Source organism: Clarias gariepinus, chromosome 10, assembly GCF_024256425.1.
Source record: "Clarias gariepinus isolate MV-2021 ecotype Netherlands chromosome 10, CGAR_prim_01v2, whole genome shotgun sequence".
Lineage (NCBI taxonomy): Eukaryota > Metazoa > Chordata > Actinopteri > Siluriformes > Clariidae > Clarias > Clarias gariepinus.
Genome location: NC_071109.1, coordinates 27125892 through 27143082, shown reverse-complemented (window position 1 = coordinate 27143082; position 17191 = coordinate 27125892). Strand labels below are relative to the sequence as shown.

The window sequence follows — 17191 nt, the reverse complement described above, 5'->3', positions numbered from 1 at the left end:
GTCTTGCTTTCCTGGGATGGTCTTCATGAGAGTCAGTTTCATCATGAAGCTTAATGGGCTTTACTTGACAAAACTATTCTTGCAAGACCTGTTCCAGAACATCTGACCTTCATGTCTTAAAATAACAACTGACTGTTGTGGTTGTTACTTAATTACTTAATGCCCTATGTGTTATTTCATAGTTTTGAAAAAATCCAGTATAGTTCTGAAACGTGGAAAAGAAATCCAAACTTGTGTACAAACTGTTGACTGGTACTGTACATATTTTATGCTAGAAAAGTAAACAAGCATCCAAATGTAGAGCGATACCTACTGTACGATGCTGTATCTGGTTCAGTTTTAAGAGAACATCATAAATAAAGACTGAAGTCATTCAGTATCATGGGATGCCAGCAAATGTAGGTATATTCATAAATGTAGGTATATTTAAACAATTATGATTTTATGAAAAAGCAAAGTTTATTATGACTCCATCCACATGCAGGTTGGTTTGGGCCAGGGTTGCGGGTGCACCCTGTCTGGGAGGATGGCATCTAGGGTCAGAGATGGGGTAATGGGGTGAGGGGAGAATAAAGAAAGACGTGCAGCGAGGAGGCCCATTCGCACACAGGTGTCTGTGTCTTTCCCCTGCAGGATCCCTGCCATCATCGCACCTGCAAGACTGAGAGAGAGAGAGAGAGAGAGAGTTAGATTGTAAAGTTTAATGTATATTATCAAAACAGACATAAGAAATTGTGTACCTGTCTCCTGCTCCAGAGACGTTAACTGTTTCCTCAGAACGTATTGACAACGCTGGGTAGTACACAGCACACAGTCTTCCTTTCTGCAGAAGAACATTCTGTTCAGTCCCAAAGCTCACAGCAAACACATCATGTCCAGCCACAACAGTGTGGAATACTTCTCCTAGCAGTGCCTTCTGGTACATTTGGTTGGGAACTATATCTATTGACATTAAATGGTTGTTTTATCAGGACACAGCTGGACATTAGAGGTGAACAGATCAGTTAAGTGTTTTTATTCTAACTTAATATATAAGAGTTTGAAATAAAATGAAATATTTTGTACTAATGAAAAAATAAGAAACTAATCAAAGACAATATTTGGTATGACAATTCATGACTTTTTAAACATCAGTAGTCTTCAAGAAAGTTAGCTGGGATGTTTTAGTAAGCATCTTATAGCACGTTCACACTGGGCACAATTGATTTGTATCCCAGAAACCATGGGCAGCGTTCACATAATTATTTTTCTCCGTACTCGGGTACGCTTGCGTATTTGGGCACGGTTCCTGAGCATGAAATGATTCTGTGTGTTCTCACTAATCAAAATGAACCAGAAACGACCCTGAGGCACAAATGTGAAAACGCCGTTAGGGAATCTTTCTGTACTGTTCTCCTTGCATCTACGCATGCAATTTAACAGCCAGCCAAACTCCATCCATAAAGTACAGACGAGTCAGGATTCATCTTAGTGTTTGACGTTTTAATAAGATGCCAGGTACCTTATGAATTAAGAGTAAAACTAAAAGAAATAGCAAATAAACAATAATCAGTAGGCAAAGAAAATAGCAAGAAATACTGATATAGTAGGCTAAGCTAATATCTAATGGCTATCCTCATATTACATAAAACTGAAGCTTTGAATAAATGTGATATTACAAATATATGCAAATATATATAATTAGATATTATAAAATAAAGAATTAACTTACAGATGATGCATTTATAAACCCAAAACAAAGGATGGCATCCAAACATTGGACTGAAACCGCATGTAGAACTTTACTCGTTTTTTTTTTTCTCTCTAAAGCAACTGCCACTAGGGGGCAGCAAAATCACATCAACACAACAACAATGCTGGAGCAGAACACTCCCCGCCGGACATCCTAAGGATGTCCTATCTAATTCCTACTGTCTTTAGACAACAGAAGAATAACCTCTGTAATAGGTCTGAGATACTTTATGTCCTTTCCAGATCCGCTTTTAGAAACCTTCAACTCCACTTTTCGCACTTTTCCATCAATACTTGGAAAGACTTTGGACACAAAAGCCATAGGCCACTTGTTTCGAGGGCTCTGATTATCTTTTAAGAGAACAAGATCTCCTTCTTGAATGTCAGGCCGAGTACTATTCCATTTGCGACGACTTTGTAGTGTTGGGAGATATTCACGTCTCCAGCGATACCAAAAGTTGTCGGCAAGACTCTGCACTTGCTTCCACTGTTGCCTGAACATGTCACTACTTGAGAAGTTCCCAGGAGATGGAGGAGCCCCGACCTTTTGAGTGAGGAGCATAGCCGGAGTTAGCATGAGAGGTGATTCGGGGTCTGATGAGATTGGAACTAAGGGCCTTGCATTAATTATTGCAGAAATTTCGGCCATGAATGTGCATAAGACCTCATGTGAAAGGGGACGAGATCCATGCTGCATCAACATTGAGTCCAGAATCCTCCTTACTACACCTATCAAACGTTCCCAAGCTCCCCCCATGTGTGAAGCGTGGGGTGGATTAAATTCCCATAAACAAGAGCAATTGGCGAGGTATTCTTGCATCTTTGGGTCATTCGCCATATTGGAGAATCCCAGTTCTTTGCTTGCCGCTACAAAGTTAGTTCCACGATCTGACCGAAATTGCTTTACAGGCCCTCTAATGGCAAAAAATCTACGTAGCGCATTTATGCAACTAGAGGCATCAAGTGATTCAATTACCTCTATGTGAACAGCTCGTGTTGACATGCAGGTGAAGAGGATGGCCCAACGTTTGCTCTCTGCATAACCTCCTCTTGTCCGACGAGCCAAGACCGAGAAAGGACCAAACACATCCAAACCGACATATGTAAAAGGTGGGGACGGACTGAGGCGCTCTACCGGAAGATCAGCCATTTTCTGACTTTCTGTATTTCCACGTAACTTTCTACATACAACACACTTATGTATGACACTACTAATCGATCTCTTTCCATTAATTAACCAGAATCCTGCACTGCGTATTGCCCCTTCAGTAAAGAGGCGGCCCTGATGCTTTACTTGCTCATGGTAGTGACGAATTAGTAAGGTGGAGATAACATGACGTCCAGGTAAGACAATGGGATTTCTCTCATCACTGACCACAGGTGCATGTGTTAGACGACCACCAATTCTGATTAGTCTGTCTTCACCAAGAACAGGATTCAACTTTAGTAGAGGACTGTTCTGAGTGATTTCAACATTTCTCGTGAGAGCACTATACTCTTCAGGAAAGACCGACTTCTGAACAGAAAGAAGGATGACCTTTTTGGCTTCAGCCAACTCACTTAGGCAGTAAGGTTTAAGACACTTATGCCAGCCCATATATTTGCATGTCTGACCTTTTGAATTACAGTGAAATGATCTAGCGACATGGATTAAGCACGTCACTGCTCTCAACAGGGACTTCCATGTGGAAAAGCATTCAAAGCGTTCCGGGGTAAGTGGTTTCTCGATTATGCCTGAGGCAGCACTGTTCACTTGAGGTAAAGGACGAACCTCTGAATCCGTCTCTGGATCTACTAGCTCAAACATTTCTTGCAAGGCTGGATTGCTTTCTGAGGCTACATGAAGAAAGTTCGGTCCTGTCAGCCACTTGGTACTTGTAAGAAGAAAGGCCGAAACAGACCTTGAAGCACAGTCAGCTGGATTATTCTCAGTAGGGACATAGTACCATTGCTCAGCCTTTGAAGATTGCCTGATTCTTTGAACCCGATTGTGTACATATACATAGAACCTCCTACTTTCATTGTGTATGTAACCTAATACGACCTTGCTATCACAGAAAAACTTAACAGAGTCTGGCTTAAAGTCAATCTCATCCAGGATTAGATCCGATATCTCAACGGCTAGCACAGCTGCACAAAGTTCTAACCTAGGGATGGTAGGTTCGTCTGGAGGTGTCAATTTAGCTTTACCTAAGACAAACCCAACATTAATCTGTCCATCCTCATGAATAGACTTCAGGTATGCTACTGCTCCAATGGCCTTGAAAGAGGCGTCCGAAAATATACAAAGCTCTGTATGTTTGGCCTTTGAGAGCGATTTCAAGCTATATGTCCTCTGAACATGAATCTTTTCTAGGTCTTGTAATGAATTTCTCCACGTTTCCCACTCCCTGCATTTCTCCTTGGGAAGAGGCTCATCCCAGTCATTTACTCCCTTTGACAACTCTCTTAACAGGAATCTCCCATGAATAGTGACAGGTGCCGCGAAACCCAAAGGATCATACAAGCTGTTGACTGTAGATAGAATTCCACGACGAGTGAGAGGTTTGCTATTATCTGGAGAGTGGAATGTAAAAGTGTCTGTCGATATTTCCCAGTTTAAGCCGAGACTACGTTGAGTAGGCACGATTTCATCTCCAAAATCCAGATCTTTGATGCCTTTAGCACAGTCTTCGGACGGAAAGGCTGCCAAAACTGATGGACTGTTTGACATTATTTTGTGAAGCCTTAAATTCGATTCCGCCAAGGACGCTTGTGTCCTCTGAAGTAAGTCAATAGCTTTAAAGGTGGTGGGAAATGACCTCAGACCATCGTCCATGTAAAAGTCCCTCTTCACAAAGTTATAAGTATCAGTTCCATATATAACCTCTCCCTCTTTGGCAGCCCGACGAAGACCATAAATTGCCACTGCTGGCGAGGGGCTATTTCCAAACACATGGACTTTCATCCTACATTCAATTACATCTTTGTTGAGATCATTGTCACGGAACCACAGGAACCTTAAATAATCTCTGTTGTCCTCCTTCACTGTGAAACAGTGGAACATTTGCTGTATATCAGCAGTCACAGCAACAGGCTCCTTCCTAAATCGAATCAGCACTCCTAACAGACTGTTATTCAAGTCTGGTCCTGTCAAAAGGACTCTATTCAGGGAGAGACCCTGATACTGGGAGCTGGAATCGAACACCACTCTAATTTGGTTGGGCTTTTTTGGATGATAAACCCCAAAGAATGGTAAATACCAGCGTTCCTGGTCATCACTTAGGGGAGCAGCATACTCAGCATGATCATTTTCAAAAAGCTTTTGCATGAAATCTATGAACTGCTCTTTCATTTCTGGTCTTTTTAACAAAGTGCGACGAAGAGAGCAGAGTCGAATAAGAGCATGCTCTCTGTTGTTGGGTAGAAAAGGCCTAGGGTGCCTAAAGGGAAGAGGACCTACCCAACTATTGTCACTGTCTCTGGAAAACATGCTGTCCATAATCTCCAGGAAAAGATGATCCTCAACAGATAGAGCAGCCTTGTTATCATCTCTTGTGCGCTTGAACACAGAACAGCCAAGGTGATTTTCTTTGCCTGTACAAACACCCCTATAGAGATGAGGGATACCTTGTTCTTCATGTCTTAGACTCAAGCTGTCCTTCAAATTGATGTGACTTTGGCATGGAGGAAAATATGACGTTCTACCATTGTCCAGCACATGTGTCTTGTAGCTCAACACACTTGGTTTGTGGGAATTACCTAAGCATACGTCTCCAACTATAGCCCAGCCTAAATCTGTCTTGATTGCAAACGGTGCATTATGAGGCCCATTTATTTGGCGTCTCACCTTATGGACTCTCAGAGCATCACGACCCAACAACATAAGGATCTGTGCATTATCATCCATTTCTGGAATTTCTGAGGCTATCTTTTTGAGATGGGGATGATTTTGAGCGACCTGCGGGGTAGGTATTTCTGCCCTGTTATTGGGAATGTCATTGCATTCAATTAAAGTAGGTAGTGTCAAGCTTATATCTCCACTAACTGGCTCTATCTGAAATCCATCGGCTCTCCTTCCAGAAGCTTCGATAGTTCCAGCACAAGTTTTCAGGAGGTAAGGAAACGCCTGACTCTTTATGCCGAATAGTCTAAAAAAACTCTGATCTTACCAATGACCTATTGCTCTGGTCATCCAGCATAACATACATCTTAACACAGACTTCCGGACTGCCTTTTGGATACACTCGAACCAAGCATATCTTGGAACAAGACTTAGCTGGTGAATCTTCTCCGCAGACTTTAGTACAGGCACTGTCCACAGAAGGCGATGAACCTTCCTTCTCCCCGCCGTGCTCCAAAGAGGTGATTGAGGGTTTGGGAATCCATGGAGCTGGTCCGGGGTGGAGAGCAGAGGTATGGACTTCACTGTCACATTCTATACACTTCACTGCAGCTTTGCAATTGCGTGCTATGTGAGAAGACGATGCACAACATCGAAAGCAGATACCATGTTCCTTTAAATAGGCCTTTCGCTCTTCCAATGGCTTCATCCGAAACCCACGACACTTTCTTAATGGATGCGGTTTATTATGTATTGGGCAGTTATTCAGATTTTCTTCTGTGGTGCATGATTCCTTACTAGGATGGGCCTTTTGGGAAACATCAACTTTTTGAACGGAAATGGGCATCCTCTGAGTTTGCTTACTCAGGAATTTCTCACTTTTAGGAGGACCAGCCATAGTGAAGCTTGGATCGTTTCTGGCTTTCGCCTCATAGCAGACAAAGCTGACAAAGTACCAGAAAGGAGGAAAGGAGGCATTATACTGTTCCTTGTATTTCATGCCATGAGTGGTAGCTTCTCCACAATGGGATTTATTCCTCTGGCAGTATCCAAATATGCTAGCCCAGGCAAATAACCATCTTGCTTAGCTGCCTGTAGTTCTGTCAGGAGATCACCTAATTCTCTTAACTTAATGAAGTCCTTACTAGGGACCCTGGAAAAGTTGTCAAGCCTTTGCAAGAGCGCATTTTCAATTATCTCAGGTGCACCATAACAATCTGTTAATCTTTGCCAGGCTGCATATAGGGCCGCCTTAGGATCACTGACATGAACTGATCGTAACCTTTTTACATGGTCAGATGATTCTTTGCCGAGCCACCTGATAAGCAGGTCTAGCTCCTCACCAGCTGTCAGGCCTAAACCATTTGTGGCTCCAACAAAGGCTGATTTCCAAGCTCTAAAACTTTCAGGTCTGTCGTCAAACTTAACAAGGCTTGTGTTTACAAGCTCACGACGTGCTAAATATTTGGCAAAGTCCATCATACCTGAGGCTCCTGGCTGGTGAGATGGCATTGAGTGCTGCTGTACTTGGACGGGTTCTCTCTGAAAAAGGTATGAAGCATGAGGATCGTAAGCTTCCTGCTTAACTCCAGATCTGAATGATGGTTTGAATGGCTGAGATGGGAGTTCAGTGAAGGCATCCTGGACATGATGCATGAGATTGGTAGCAGTATCATTAGAGTCTAAGGCATCTGGGTGCAGTATGTCACTGCAATTTGGATTCTGCATGTCTGATTCTTTTGGCTCCGTCCCATTTTGGGTTTCGACATAGTCTTGTATGCGCTTCACTTTACTGCGAGAAGACACTGAGAAACTAGCACTGGAAATATTATCCTCAATCGCTGCTACAGCTGCTTCTAGCACCTCTGCCTGGGCCAGAGCAGCCGCTTGTTCCCTTTCGTGTTGAAGCACCTCCAGATCTGCCTCTATTTTGGCTTTGTCCAATTTATGGGCCATTTCTAATTTAATTTTGTCCAGTTTAATCGCATTTTCTTTCTTTACAAATGAAATACGAGTTCGTGCTGCTTCTGCTTGAGCCCGTGCGGTGGCTGCTGCCATACTAGCTGACATCCTTGATGATCGCGATGAACGTGTTGAACGAGAAAGTTTTGAACCTGCCTCGGAAGCTCTGTCAACTGTGCTCATGGCTTTTTCTGTGATTTCCTCTGTAGAGGCTGTTGGCTTCTCATCTGAGTTCATAGTACTAATATGACTGTGTTCTTCCGCCATGTAACTTGATTTGCTTATAGTATCTTCATCTTTTTACTGTACTGTTCTCCTTGCATCTACGCATGCAATTTAACAGCCAGCCAAACTCCATCCATAAAGTACAGACGAGTCAGGATTCATCTTAGTGTTTGACGTTTTAATAAGATGCCAGGTACCTTATGAATTAAGAGTAAAACTAAAAGAAATAGCAAATAAACAATAATCAGTAGGCAAAGAAAATAGCAAGAAATACTGATATAGTAGGCTAAGCTAATATCTAATGGCTATCCTCATATTACATAAAACTGAAGCTTTGAATAAATGTGATATTACAAATATATGCAAATATATATAATTAGATATTATAAAATAAAGAATTAACTTACAGATGATGCATTTATAAACCCAAAACAAAGGATGGCATCCAAACATTGGACTGAAACCGCATGTAGAACTTTACTCGTTTTTTTTTTTCTCTCTAAAGCAACTGCCACTAGGGGGCAGCAAAATCACATCAACACAACAACAATGCTGGAGCAGAACACTTTCACAGTTCCTCTGGACACTTTGGCTGTCCCACTCGCTTTTGTTCCTACAGGTAAACCCCAACAGTCTTCATCTAAAAAATTGCAGGTGACTAAGACTTTTGAAGCGTGGTGTCTCATACGTATGTCATGCATCACACACCAGTATACACCCATATCCACAAATAATAGACAAAAATAAATGTCTATAAGTTATTAACAGCATATGTTAAACACATACGCTGTAAACATGTATATCATATTATCATATTGTGACAAATAAAACACTGCTAAGCCTAGTAAATAAGCACCGCTTCATACCCGTTTGTGCTTTCGGGGACGCAGGCTGACTGTTCCAGCCTCATGCTCTCCACAGACCAACACTCCCAGTGCACCCAGGGTCACGATCACACAATGCAGGTGCTCCAGCAGAGGGCGAGACAGAGTAGCTGCACACTCCAACACGTCTTCCAGAGAGCTTGGTAAAACTGAAAATGTCATACACAAGAAGGGACGTGGACATCATTTTGCTTTCCTGCCTTAAGCAAGGAAACACTTGCAGTTATAGAAAAATAATGCATGACAGGTAGATGTGAATCAAGTTCTGAAGTAGGTTATTTTCATAAATCAATATGTCCCAAAGTGGTTTATTCCTTAATGTTTACGACCTGCCATAAAAGCTTTGCCATATTAGTGATTACACATTTTTCTTAGTTGTAAATCCTATTTTTATTATTAGCTTTAGATCTGAGGTTCCTACCCCTAGTCCTGGAGAAAGACCTGCCTTGCACATTTTAGTGTTTTTCCTGCTCTATCACACAATTAGAAAAGGCTGTTTATTAGCTGATTAATTATTATATATATGACGGCAGGATGTACCTTGTGGAGTAGGTAGACAGAGAGTCTGGTTCATGGTGCACAGCTCTGCCAGATTGGGAGACGTGTAAGAGAGTGCCTTCCAGCTCTCGGAAACAAAGGGCTTACAGGCCTTATCAGCATCCGTGGGCTCATACCATACTGAAACACACACACACACACACACTCGCAGTAATGATAAACAGTTATGGCTTAAAGTATCTCAGTGGCTGAATCTGTTTTTAGAGATTTGCGTGTACCTGGAACTGAATGTTTCTTGGCAAGGCTGCATATGTAGTCAATACTAGAAACAGGAATGTTGCCATCAAGAACCACGAGAGACGCTGACGTCAGCTGGTCCTCATACTGCGAAACCTGCACGACATTTACAGTCAGCCATTATTTCCCCTGATTCTAGAACATCCTATCTATCCACTGATTTAACCCTTTATTGTGGTTGGGATTACCAACTGGACTGGAGCACAACCACTCTCACGCGCTCATCTTCTATACTGCTTTATCCTGTATTCAGGGGAGCCTGGAGTCTATCCTAGAAGACTTGGCGCACGAGACAGGGTACAACCTGAAGAGGATGCCAATCCATCGCAGGGCACACACATACATCCACTCATTCACACACCATGGGCAATTTGGGATCGCCAATTAGCTTAATCTGCATGTCCTTGGACTGTGAGAGGAAACTCGAGCACCCGGAGGAAACCCACCAAGCACGAAGAGAACATGCAAACTCCATGCAGACAGAGAAGGGAATCGAGCCTAGACCCTGTATTTTGCAGGTCACTGATTGTGTTTTATCGGTCTGTTGTGGTCAGTGTGATTTTTGTTTTAGTGCTATGGTGTGCTGGAGCAATGATGTGAGTGTAGGTGATGCCAACATGTTCAAGAAGCTGCTCAGGAAAGCAGGCTCGGTTGTAGGAACCAGATCGGACTGACTTGATGATGGTGATGATGGTGACTCACTTAATTATGGTAAAAAAAAAAGAGAGACCATATTAAACAATGACTTTCACCCACTCTGAGTTTCCTTAAATAAAACCACAGTAATAGACTGAGACACGTTTGCAGCTCTAAGGATCGTTATAGGAGATATCTGCAGCCATCAAGCTCTTTAATAAGGGGTATTGAGCAGTGAATTGCCGCTGTATACATGTTTATTCCTGCAGCTGCTGGACAGTGTCACACACAGTATGCATAATATTTACAGAAATGTCTTCCCAAGACATACTACTGCCATGTACAGGTGTATACGAGGTAGAATAAAAAAATGCAAGACTTATTTTGTAACACACAAACAGATGGCAGCAAGGCTGCACACACAGTCACATGGAGCGCTGACCTTCATAAGTCAGTGTGCTAAAAGCCATTGTCCTGTGTACGTCAGGAGCTATACAACTCGGGCTATTCTGACCATGTGCGTTTCCATGTCTGCGATTTCAAGAGCAGGAACATTGCATTATTTGCCAAGAGGGTGTATGGGCATGACCTTGAGACGAAGCAATGGTCTTCACAGTGGAAGAGCCCATCATCTTATCTTATCTTATCCTGTGTAATTTTTCATTTCTGTTTGTCTGTAATTTAAAGAAACCTCATACTTACATCCCCAATCAACATACTGAGTGGCACTCACATACTGCTTGTTGATTTCCTGGTGGATGTCCATGTCCCCAAGTCCTAGACTCAGCTCTCCACTCTCCGAGATGACAGCACAGTACGTGGCCGTTCGCTGACCCTGCATCCTCACAACAGCCCGAGTGTCCTGTGGAATGCATAGCAAACATCTGGGGTCTCATTTGTCAAAGTCTAAATTGAAGCGTGCATACTAGTTGACGTTGGAGTGAGAATACACGCTAGGAAACTGATAAAGCTTACATCTAAATTGCTCCGCATATATTTACACAAAGACATCACAGTGTATAGTAAACACCTTTGTGTGTGCTATTTATTGCTCACACTATTTTAAATCTTGAAACACTTGAAAGACATGGCAAGAATTTACATAATTTGTTGTATGAGAGGCACCGTACTGTATAGCGCTCACCATATGCCTACAGTGGTTGAGTACAGCATCACTATGAGAATCTGCTCCAACGGCTGAGATGAACAAAACTGTTTGACCCAGTCTACTCAAACAGTCTTTGGGGACAATTGTAAACAGAAAGGAAACAAGTTATAGATTACAGATGCGTATACATAAAACAATAACTACATAAACTAAATTTATTAATGAGCAATTCACATAAAAGAATGAGATGTTTTACCGGCAATATTCCTACCCACTCCACCAAAGGACTGACAGACACTTCCTGGGTTTGTCTGTCCAAGCTGACAAGAAAAGAAAGAGATGATGTATGAAAAAAAAACTTAACTCTATCATGATCCATAACCATGTTTCCATGTCATACCAATAATTTCTTGCTTTTCCCTTTAGCAATGAAGTCAACATTTATACCTCCAACAACAATCTGTAGAAGATCAGAAATTAAATCAGATATCCATTATTTTTATTTTATTATATTATTAAGCAAAAAAAATTTAGGGTTGATTTAAAGTTTTAAATATTACATACAGTTTGGGGTTTTGATGCCTGGTTCCTATTTACGTGGTTTCTACAGCCTCCTCGTGGATGATGCACGCGCTCAGCAAGGGTACGTGCTATCTGACTGCCCACCCTGGCATTATTATGAATAAGAGCTATGTCTAGGGGAAAGATGTAGTAAGGAATGAACTGAGAACTGAAACACAAATAAGAGTAAATAACCGAGGAAAGTATTGATTATTAATCTTTGTGAGACATCACAAAGCTGGATGGATGGATGGATGGATGGATGGATGGATACTGGCTTTGAGAGACTGCCCTGCAGTGAGCTCATTGACTCTATGTAGGATAAAGGGAGTCACATCTTTTCCTCTAATTCCCTTTAGCCTGTGGATAAACAGCACACGTTCACAGATGAAAATGGGATTATTTTTGCTTTGTGTAATGTTAATGTTCTGTTGAAAAGTCTAGACTAAAATGACCTAAACTTATTTCCTTACAAATAAAGTAATTCTTTAGATTTTTGTAGAGAATTTTAACAAGACAATTAAAAGGGGTTATGAAACACTTCCACGTTTACTCTTTATTTTATAAGGTTCAATCTAAATTGGGGGAGAGGTGTCTCAGCCGGCTAAAGGCTCTAGGTTGTTGACTTGGGGATCTGGGCATCTGAGGATCCGAGTTCAAGTCACATTCATGCTTCCCAGCCACTGGATGCAGAATCATGGTGACTTAGTACCAGTAGACCACCTCCAGGGTCGATGGTTCAATTCCCACCAAGGGTCTGTGCGCACACCTAGGGTTTGTGTGCATTCTCTCTGTGCCTGGGGGGCTTCGTACGGGTACTGAAGTTTCCTCCCACGGTCCAGACATGCCTATTACACTAATTGGAGTTCCCAAATTGCCCATGTACAGTACTATATGTGGGTGTACCCCACCTCATGCCCTAAGTCTCCTGGAAAAGGCTCCAGGCCCCCCGCAACCTTGTATACAGGATAAAGCGGTATAGACATTGAGTGAGTGAGTGAGTGAGTGGTCACCCTTGGTTAAGGACTGAAAGACAAAACACTATGAGTATTACCTATACTGTTTTTGTTACCTGGCTTCGGTGACAGCAGCTTGTATGGCCTCTTCTATCTGTTGTCCAGCAGCAGCATGTTCATCTGGAATAGGCACAGCAAGCAGCACTCCACTCTGAAGACCCAGAGAGAGTGTACTCGCTGAGGACAGAAATCCAGTATTACATCACATTGTTGACTTCATTTATTCCCTACAATAAAGACACTTGTTAATCAACTGTGATAATTTCAACATTACCAATAAGCTCAGCTGCTTCTTCGGCATTGAGGACATTGTAAGGTGATGTGCATTCACTTTTCTGTGAAAAGAAAGCTGGAAAAATCTTTGACTCTCCGTAAGTGGCTACACAGACTCCTTGAGTTTCCTAAGAATAAAACATAATAATAAATATATAAAGTTTATTTATGAGATCTTGCCACTGACTTAATAACCCTTTCTCAGTTTTTGTTATGGTCCTTGATCACTGACCAGGAACTCCAGGGTCCGTCCAATGTCCAGGATGGACTTTACTCCAGCAGATACCACAGCAATGGGAGTGCGGCCCAGTTCGGTCAGATCTGCGCTGATATCCAGGCCTGTAAGGAACATTCACTTGTTTTTCATTAAATTGATTATATTCATAATACCTTAAATTAAAACTCAATTTCATACAACACAATGATGCTTTAATCACTCTCATCTTCTTTTATCCTGGAGGAGGAGGCCTGGAGCCTATCCTAGGTGACTTAGGGCATACGTAGGCGGGGTACACCCTAAACAGGGTGCTAATCCTACAAGGGACTACACACATACACACACACACTACAGGTAATTTGGGAAACACCAATTAGCCTAATCAGCAGGTCTTTGGACTGTAGGAGGAAACCAGAGGACCCGGAGGAAACCCACCAAGCACGGGGAGAACATGCAAACTTAATGCACTCAAAGAAGAGAATCAAACCTGGCCAGTAATTGAAACCTGACCCGGGAGGTGCTAGACGACAGCCCTAATGACTACACGACTGTGCCGCCTTGCTTAAATCTTATATTAAATAACGATTAATTGAATAAATATTTGAGTGTGTGGATTGGTCAGTATATAAAAATGGACATGCATTTACAAAGCAAAGTTGGAAACAAGTACATTATATGCTATCATATGACCAAGTCTGACCAGGCATCTACAAATATCATTAATGCATTAATAAGAGCCTGCATATTATAAACCGATCAGCCATAACATTAAATCCATTAACATTAAAACCAATTAGGCTTTGTGATCCCATTGTGCCATTGGAGCTCTGCCCCATCATGGAATGGCTCCTTCGGCCTCTGGGAACGTGTTGTAGTATCTGATAGTAGTGGCAGATCCTTGACATGGGTACTGACACATCCCATAGCTGCTTGATCGTTTGGGATCTCGAGAGCTTGGATGCCGAGTCAGCAGAATTGGGCTCTTTTCCTGTTGGGCCTTGTGAGTTGTGGCGCATTGGTTGTTCTGGAGCCTTTCTGTTCTGGCCAGCATTGATAAAAGAGATCAAACAGGACAGGCTGGCCTTTGGTCCCGACTGCCATGGGTGAGCCCATGATCCTGTCACCAGTTTACTGATGTATAGTTGGTGATCAGTGTTATTCACCTGTCAGTGGTCTTAACGTTATTGCTAATCAGTGTACACTGCTGTTTAAAAGTATGCACCATGCAACACTAGGGAAAGGCACTGGTTAAGCCTATTCTATCGACTATTGTATTTTTGTAATTTTCAGTGTAACTTACTGTTTTCTCCATCTCTGTGCACTCCACCGATACCTCCAGTCACAAAAACTGGAATTCCCGCTTTGTGAGCTGCGATCATTGTACCCGAGACAGTAGTTCCTCCAAACAAACCCTACTAATACAATCACTCAATTAACATCCATACTTATAATTAATGATTTTTTTTTTCACTCTTAATGAGTAAAGAAGCACTATGAGTATTTCCACCTTGCTGAGAACATAAGGCAAGTCCCTCCTGGACACCTTGAAGGTCGTTTTACTGCGGGCCAAAAAATCCAGCTCATCCGAAGACAAGCCGACATGCACCTTTCCCTCCAGAACAGCCACCGTGGCTGGAGTCACACCCTCCGCTCTGACAATGTCCTCAACCTCTTTGGCCGTACTAGAAAAGAAGTATTTGTTCAAATCATGTGGGTAACATATGTGAAATGTGCCAGAAGCTTTAATGGTTTGTCATTAAGATGCTCATGCATACAGACCATAGCTTTTTATATGTGGCAAAATATTTAACTAGTAATACAAGAGCCAGCCAGATAGATGATGTCTACCTTAGGTTTTGAGGGTACGGCATTCCATGTGTGATGATGGTGCTCTCCAGAGCTACGACTGGCCGGTGCTCAGCTAGAGCCTCGCACACCGTGGGGTGAATTTTAAACAGCACATCTAGGGAAAACGTCCAACCACTTACACATCACTGGTTCAGGCTGATTTACAAGATAATACAGATAAGTGACAAATTAAAAGTTAAAACCATTTACAATGTTTTAAAAAGGTGTTGAGGCATTACAAGTGACCAAAACAGCTTCAGAGCATTTTGGCATAATCCTTACCAGTCTCTCTGTCAGTACTGGAGCAATGAATACTGTATTTATAACTGGGCATTTTTTTTCCCGTTGGATGTTAAGTGGTGAAATGGTGATAAGTATGGTGATAAGTAGAATTGTTTAAAATGGGATGGTATCTGGTGACCGTTGAGGTCATAACATGTGATTTAAATATACATTTAATCATCCGATCAAAAACTATTCATAAAGCCCTCATGTTCTGTGGATGTGGGTGGAGTCGTCCGACATATCTTATCAGGATGGAAATCTGAATTCATCATAGCATAACGGTGATAAGTCAGAAGAACGTGGTATTGATGTGCAGAAGACAAATGAAAGCAAACAATATCAACAAAATGCTTTTTACAGCACTACAAAGTTGGCGGTTTATCCTTTTATTTGTCACCTGTCTGTAGGTTTTTAGATACAGTTTACTAAAACATGCAGTAAAAGCTTTACCAGATCTGTAGGAAGTTGCTGACATGTAGCGATGCAGGGTGGATGACAGCTTCCCCAGCATTTTTACACCAAAGCAGTCAGCAATCATTTTGTCTAAAATAATATAGCACATTTTAAAAGATATTCTTGCTAAGCTGTGCAACCTTAGGAAAAGCAAACAGTATTGCAAAGTCAATAAACTACTGTATAGCAGCACAGAGCTGAATTCCTTGATCCAGGTACACTGGATCAGGATGCATGCATTAATCAACCTTTACGTCCTTACCTTATAGATCTACTGGTTAAACATGCACGAGTCCTCAAGTAAAATCCTCAGTTAGGTCACTTACACACAAGGTCTAACGGCTAGTGTTGCGGCAAGGCTTTGAAGTCTCAGCCACTAAAGAGACCCTAAACACACCGATTCAGCACTGACTTAACATATACATTAGCAACCATGATGAGGGGGAGGAAGTGAACTTTGACCAGAGTTGTAGTCTATTTGTTTGTGACCAAAGGCCACATGTCTTTTAGCTGTGTCCATTTTAGTTGACAAATTAGTGCAGAGTAATGATATTTGACTACTCAGACGGTGGCGTTGAATTGGATGAAATTAATCACTGAACTGGATCAAATCACCGAAATGTCATGTGGTGCAGTGTGTTTTAATATTTACACCAATTGTTAACGTTATTTTGTTGTTTATTTATTCATTATTTGTTTGTTTGTTTTTAATGATTTACATAAAGAAAAGAAATAAACATAATAATAAAAAAAGATCTGGTTGCTACTTTGTTACTTTAGTAAAACATACTTTTTTTTATTAAAATACTTTTTCTACTTTTACTAAAGCCATGAACATTAATGAAAAAAACATTTTTCTTAAAAATATGGAAAAAAAAGTACATACCTTTTAAGCACATTAAAATTATCAGCTCACTTACATTAGAAATAAAAAATCTAAAGCAAATATACAAAAATAATTCTCCAATACATTGCAAAAAATTCACTCAGTACCATATTTAATATTTGTTCATTTACTATTTGCATTTTTGCAAAGCATCACTTTGTGCCTAAATATTCCAGAGTCTATCTGTAACATGAGCAACCATATCATTAAAACTATTAACATTGAAATCAACTAGGTTTTGAGTTGTGCTTGCACCGAGGTGGCTGTGAGCCCTCAGGGCGTGGATCCACAGGGCCTCTAGGGGGGCTGTGGGTTCTGTCACCATGATGATGGCTGCACATCCTTTGAATGCTGTATTTTTTAAATGGGGCCTCCATAAATTGGATTTGTTTGTCCGGTACATCCCAGGGGTGTTTGATTGGATTGGGATGTGGGGAGTTTAGAAACTTGGGTCGGTGGCTTTGGGCTCTCTGCCTTCTGGGCCCCAT

General features: G+C 41.6%; 1 protein-coding gene across 2 annotated transcripts; it reads right to left on the bottom strand.

The window, feature by feature from the left end:
• Nucleotides 1-338: 338 nt before the first annotated feature.
• zgc:136858 (uncharacterized protein LOC678543 homolog) lies at nucleotides 339-16229 on the bottom strand. Of its 2 annotated transcripts, XM_053506319.1 has the most exons (19): nucleotides 16080-16229; nucleotides 15815-15907; nucleotides 15080-15194; nucleotides 14739-14913; nucleotides 14532-14643; nucleotides 13247-13353; nucleotides 13016-13142; nucleotides 12798-12918; nucleotides 12000-12085; nucleotides 11729-11859; nucleotides 11565-11624; nucleotides 11421-11484; nucleotides 11201-11295; nucleotides 10790-10918; nucleotides 9402-9516; nucleotides 9166-9303; nucleotides 8608-8774; nucleotides 741-823; nucleotides 339-661 (listed from the first exon to the last, which is right to left on the bottom strand). In XM_053506319.1, exons 2-19 carry the CDS (start codon nucleotides 15900-15902, stop codon nucleotides 463-465), a joined length of 2112 nt encoding a protein of 703 aa, XP_053362294.1. In that variant the 5' UTR covers nucleotides 15903-15907; nucleotides 16080-16229; the 3' UTR covers nucleotides 339-462. The 2 variants fall into 2 exon arrangements, with proteins under 2 accessions (XP_053362294.1, XP_053362295.1); XM_053506320.1 differs by lacking the exons at nucleotides 339-661; nucleotides 741-823 and adding an exon at nucleotides 834-942.
• Between the last annotated feature and the right edge of the window lie 962 nt (nucleotides 16230-17191).

Bases quoted from the DNA above. Each gene is read 5' to 3' on its own strand.
- zgc:136858 (XM_053506319.1), bottom strand. From the start codon at position 15,902: ATGATTGCTGACTGCTTTGGTGTAAAAATGCTGGGGAAGCTGTCATCC. The intron at 12,919-13,015 runs GTAATGTTGAAA...TTCTGTCCTCAG, and splicing joins AGAAGCAGCTGAGCTTATTG to CGAGTACACTCTCTCTGGGT. The intron at 9,304-9,401 runs GTACACGCAAAT...TGTGTGTTTCAG, and splicing joins CAAGAAACATTCAGTTCCAG to TATGGTATGAGCCCACGGAT.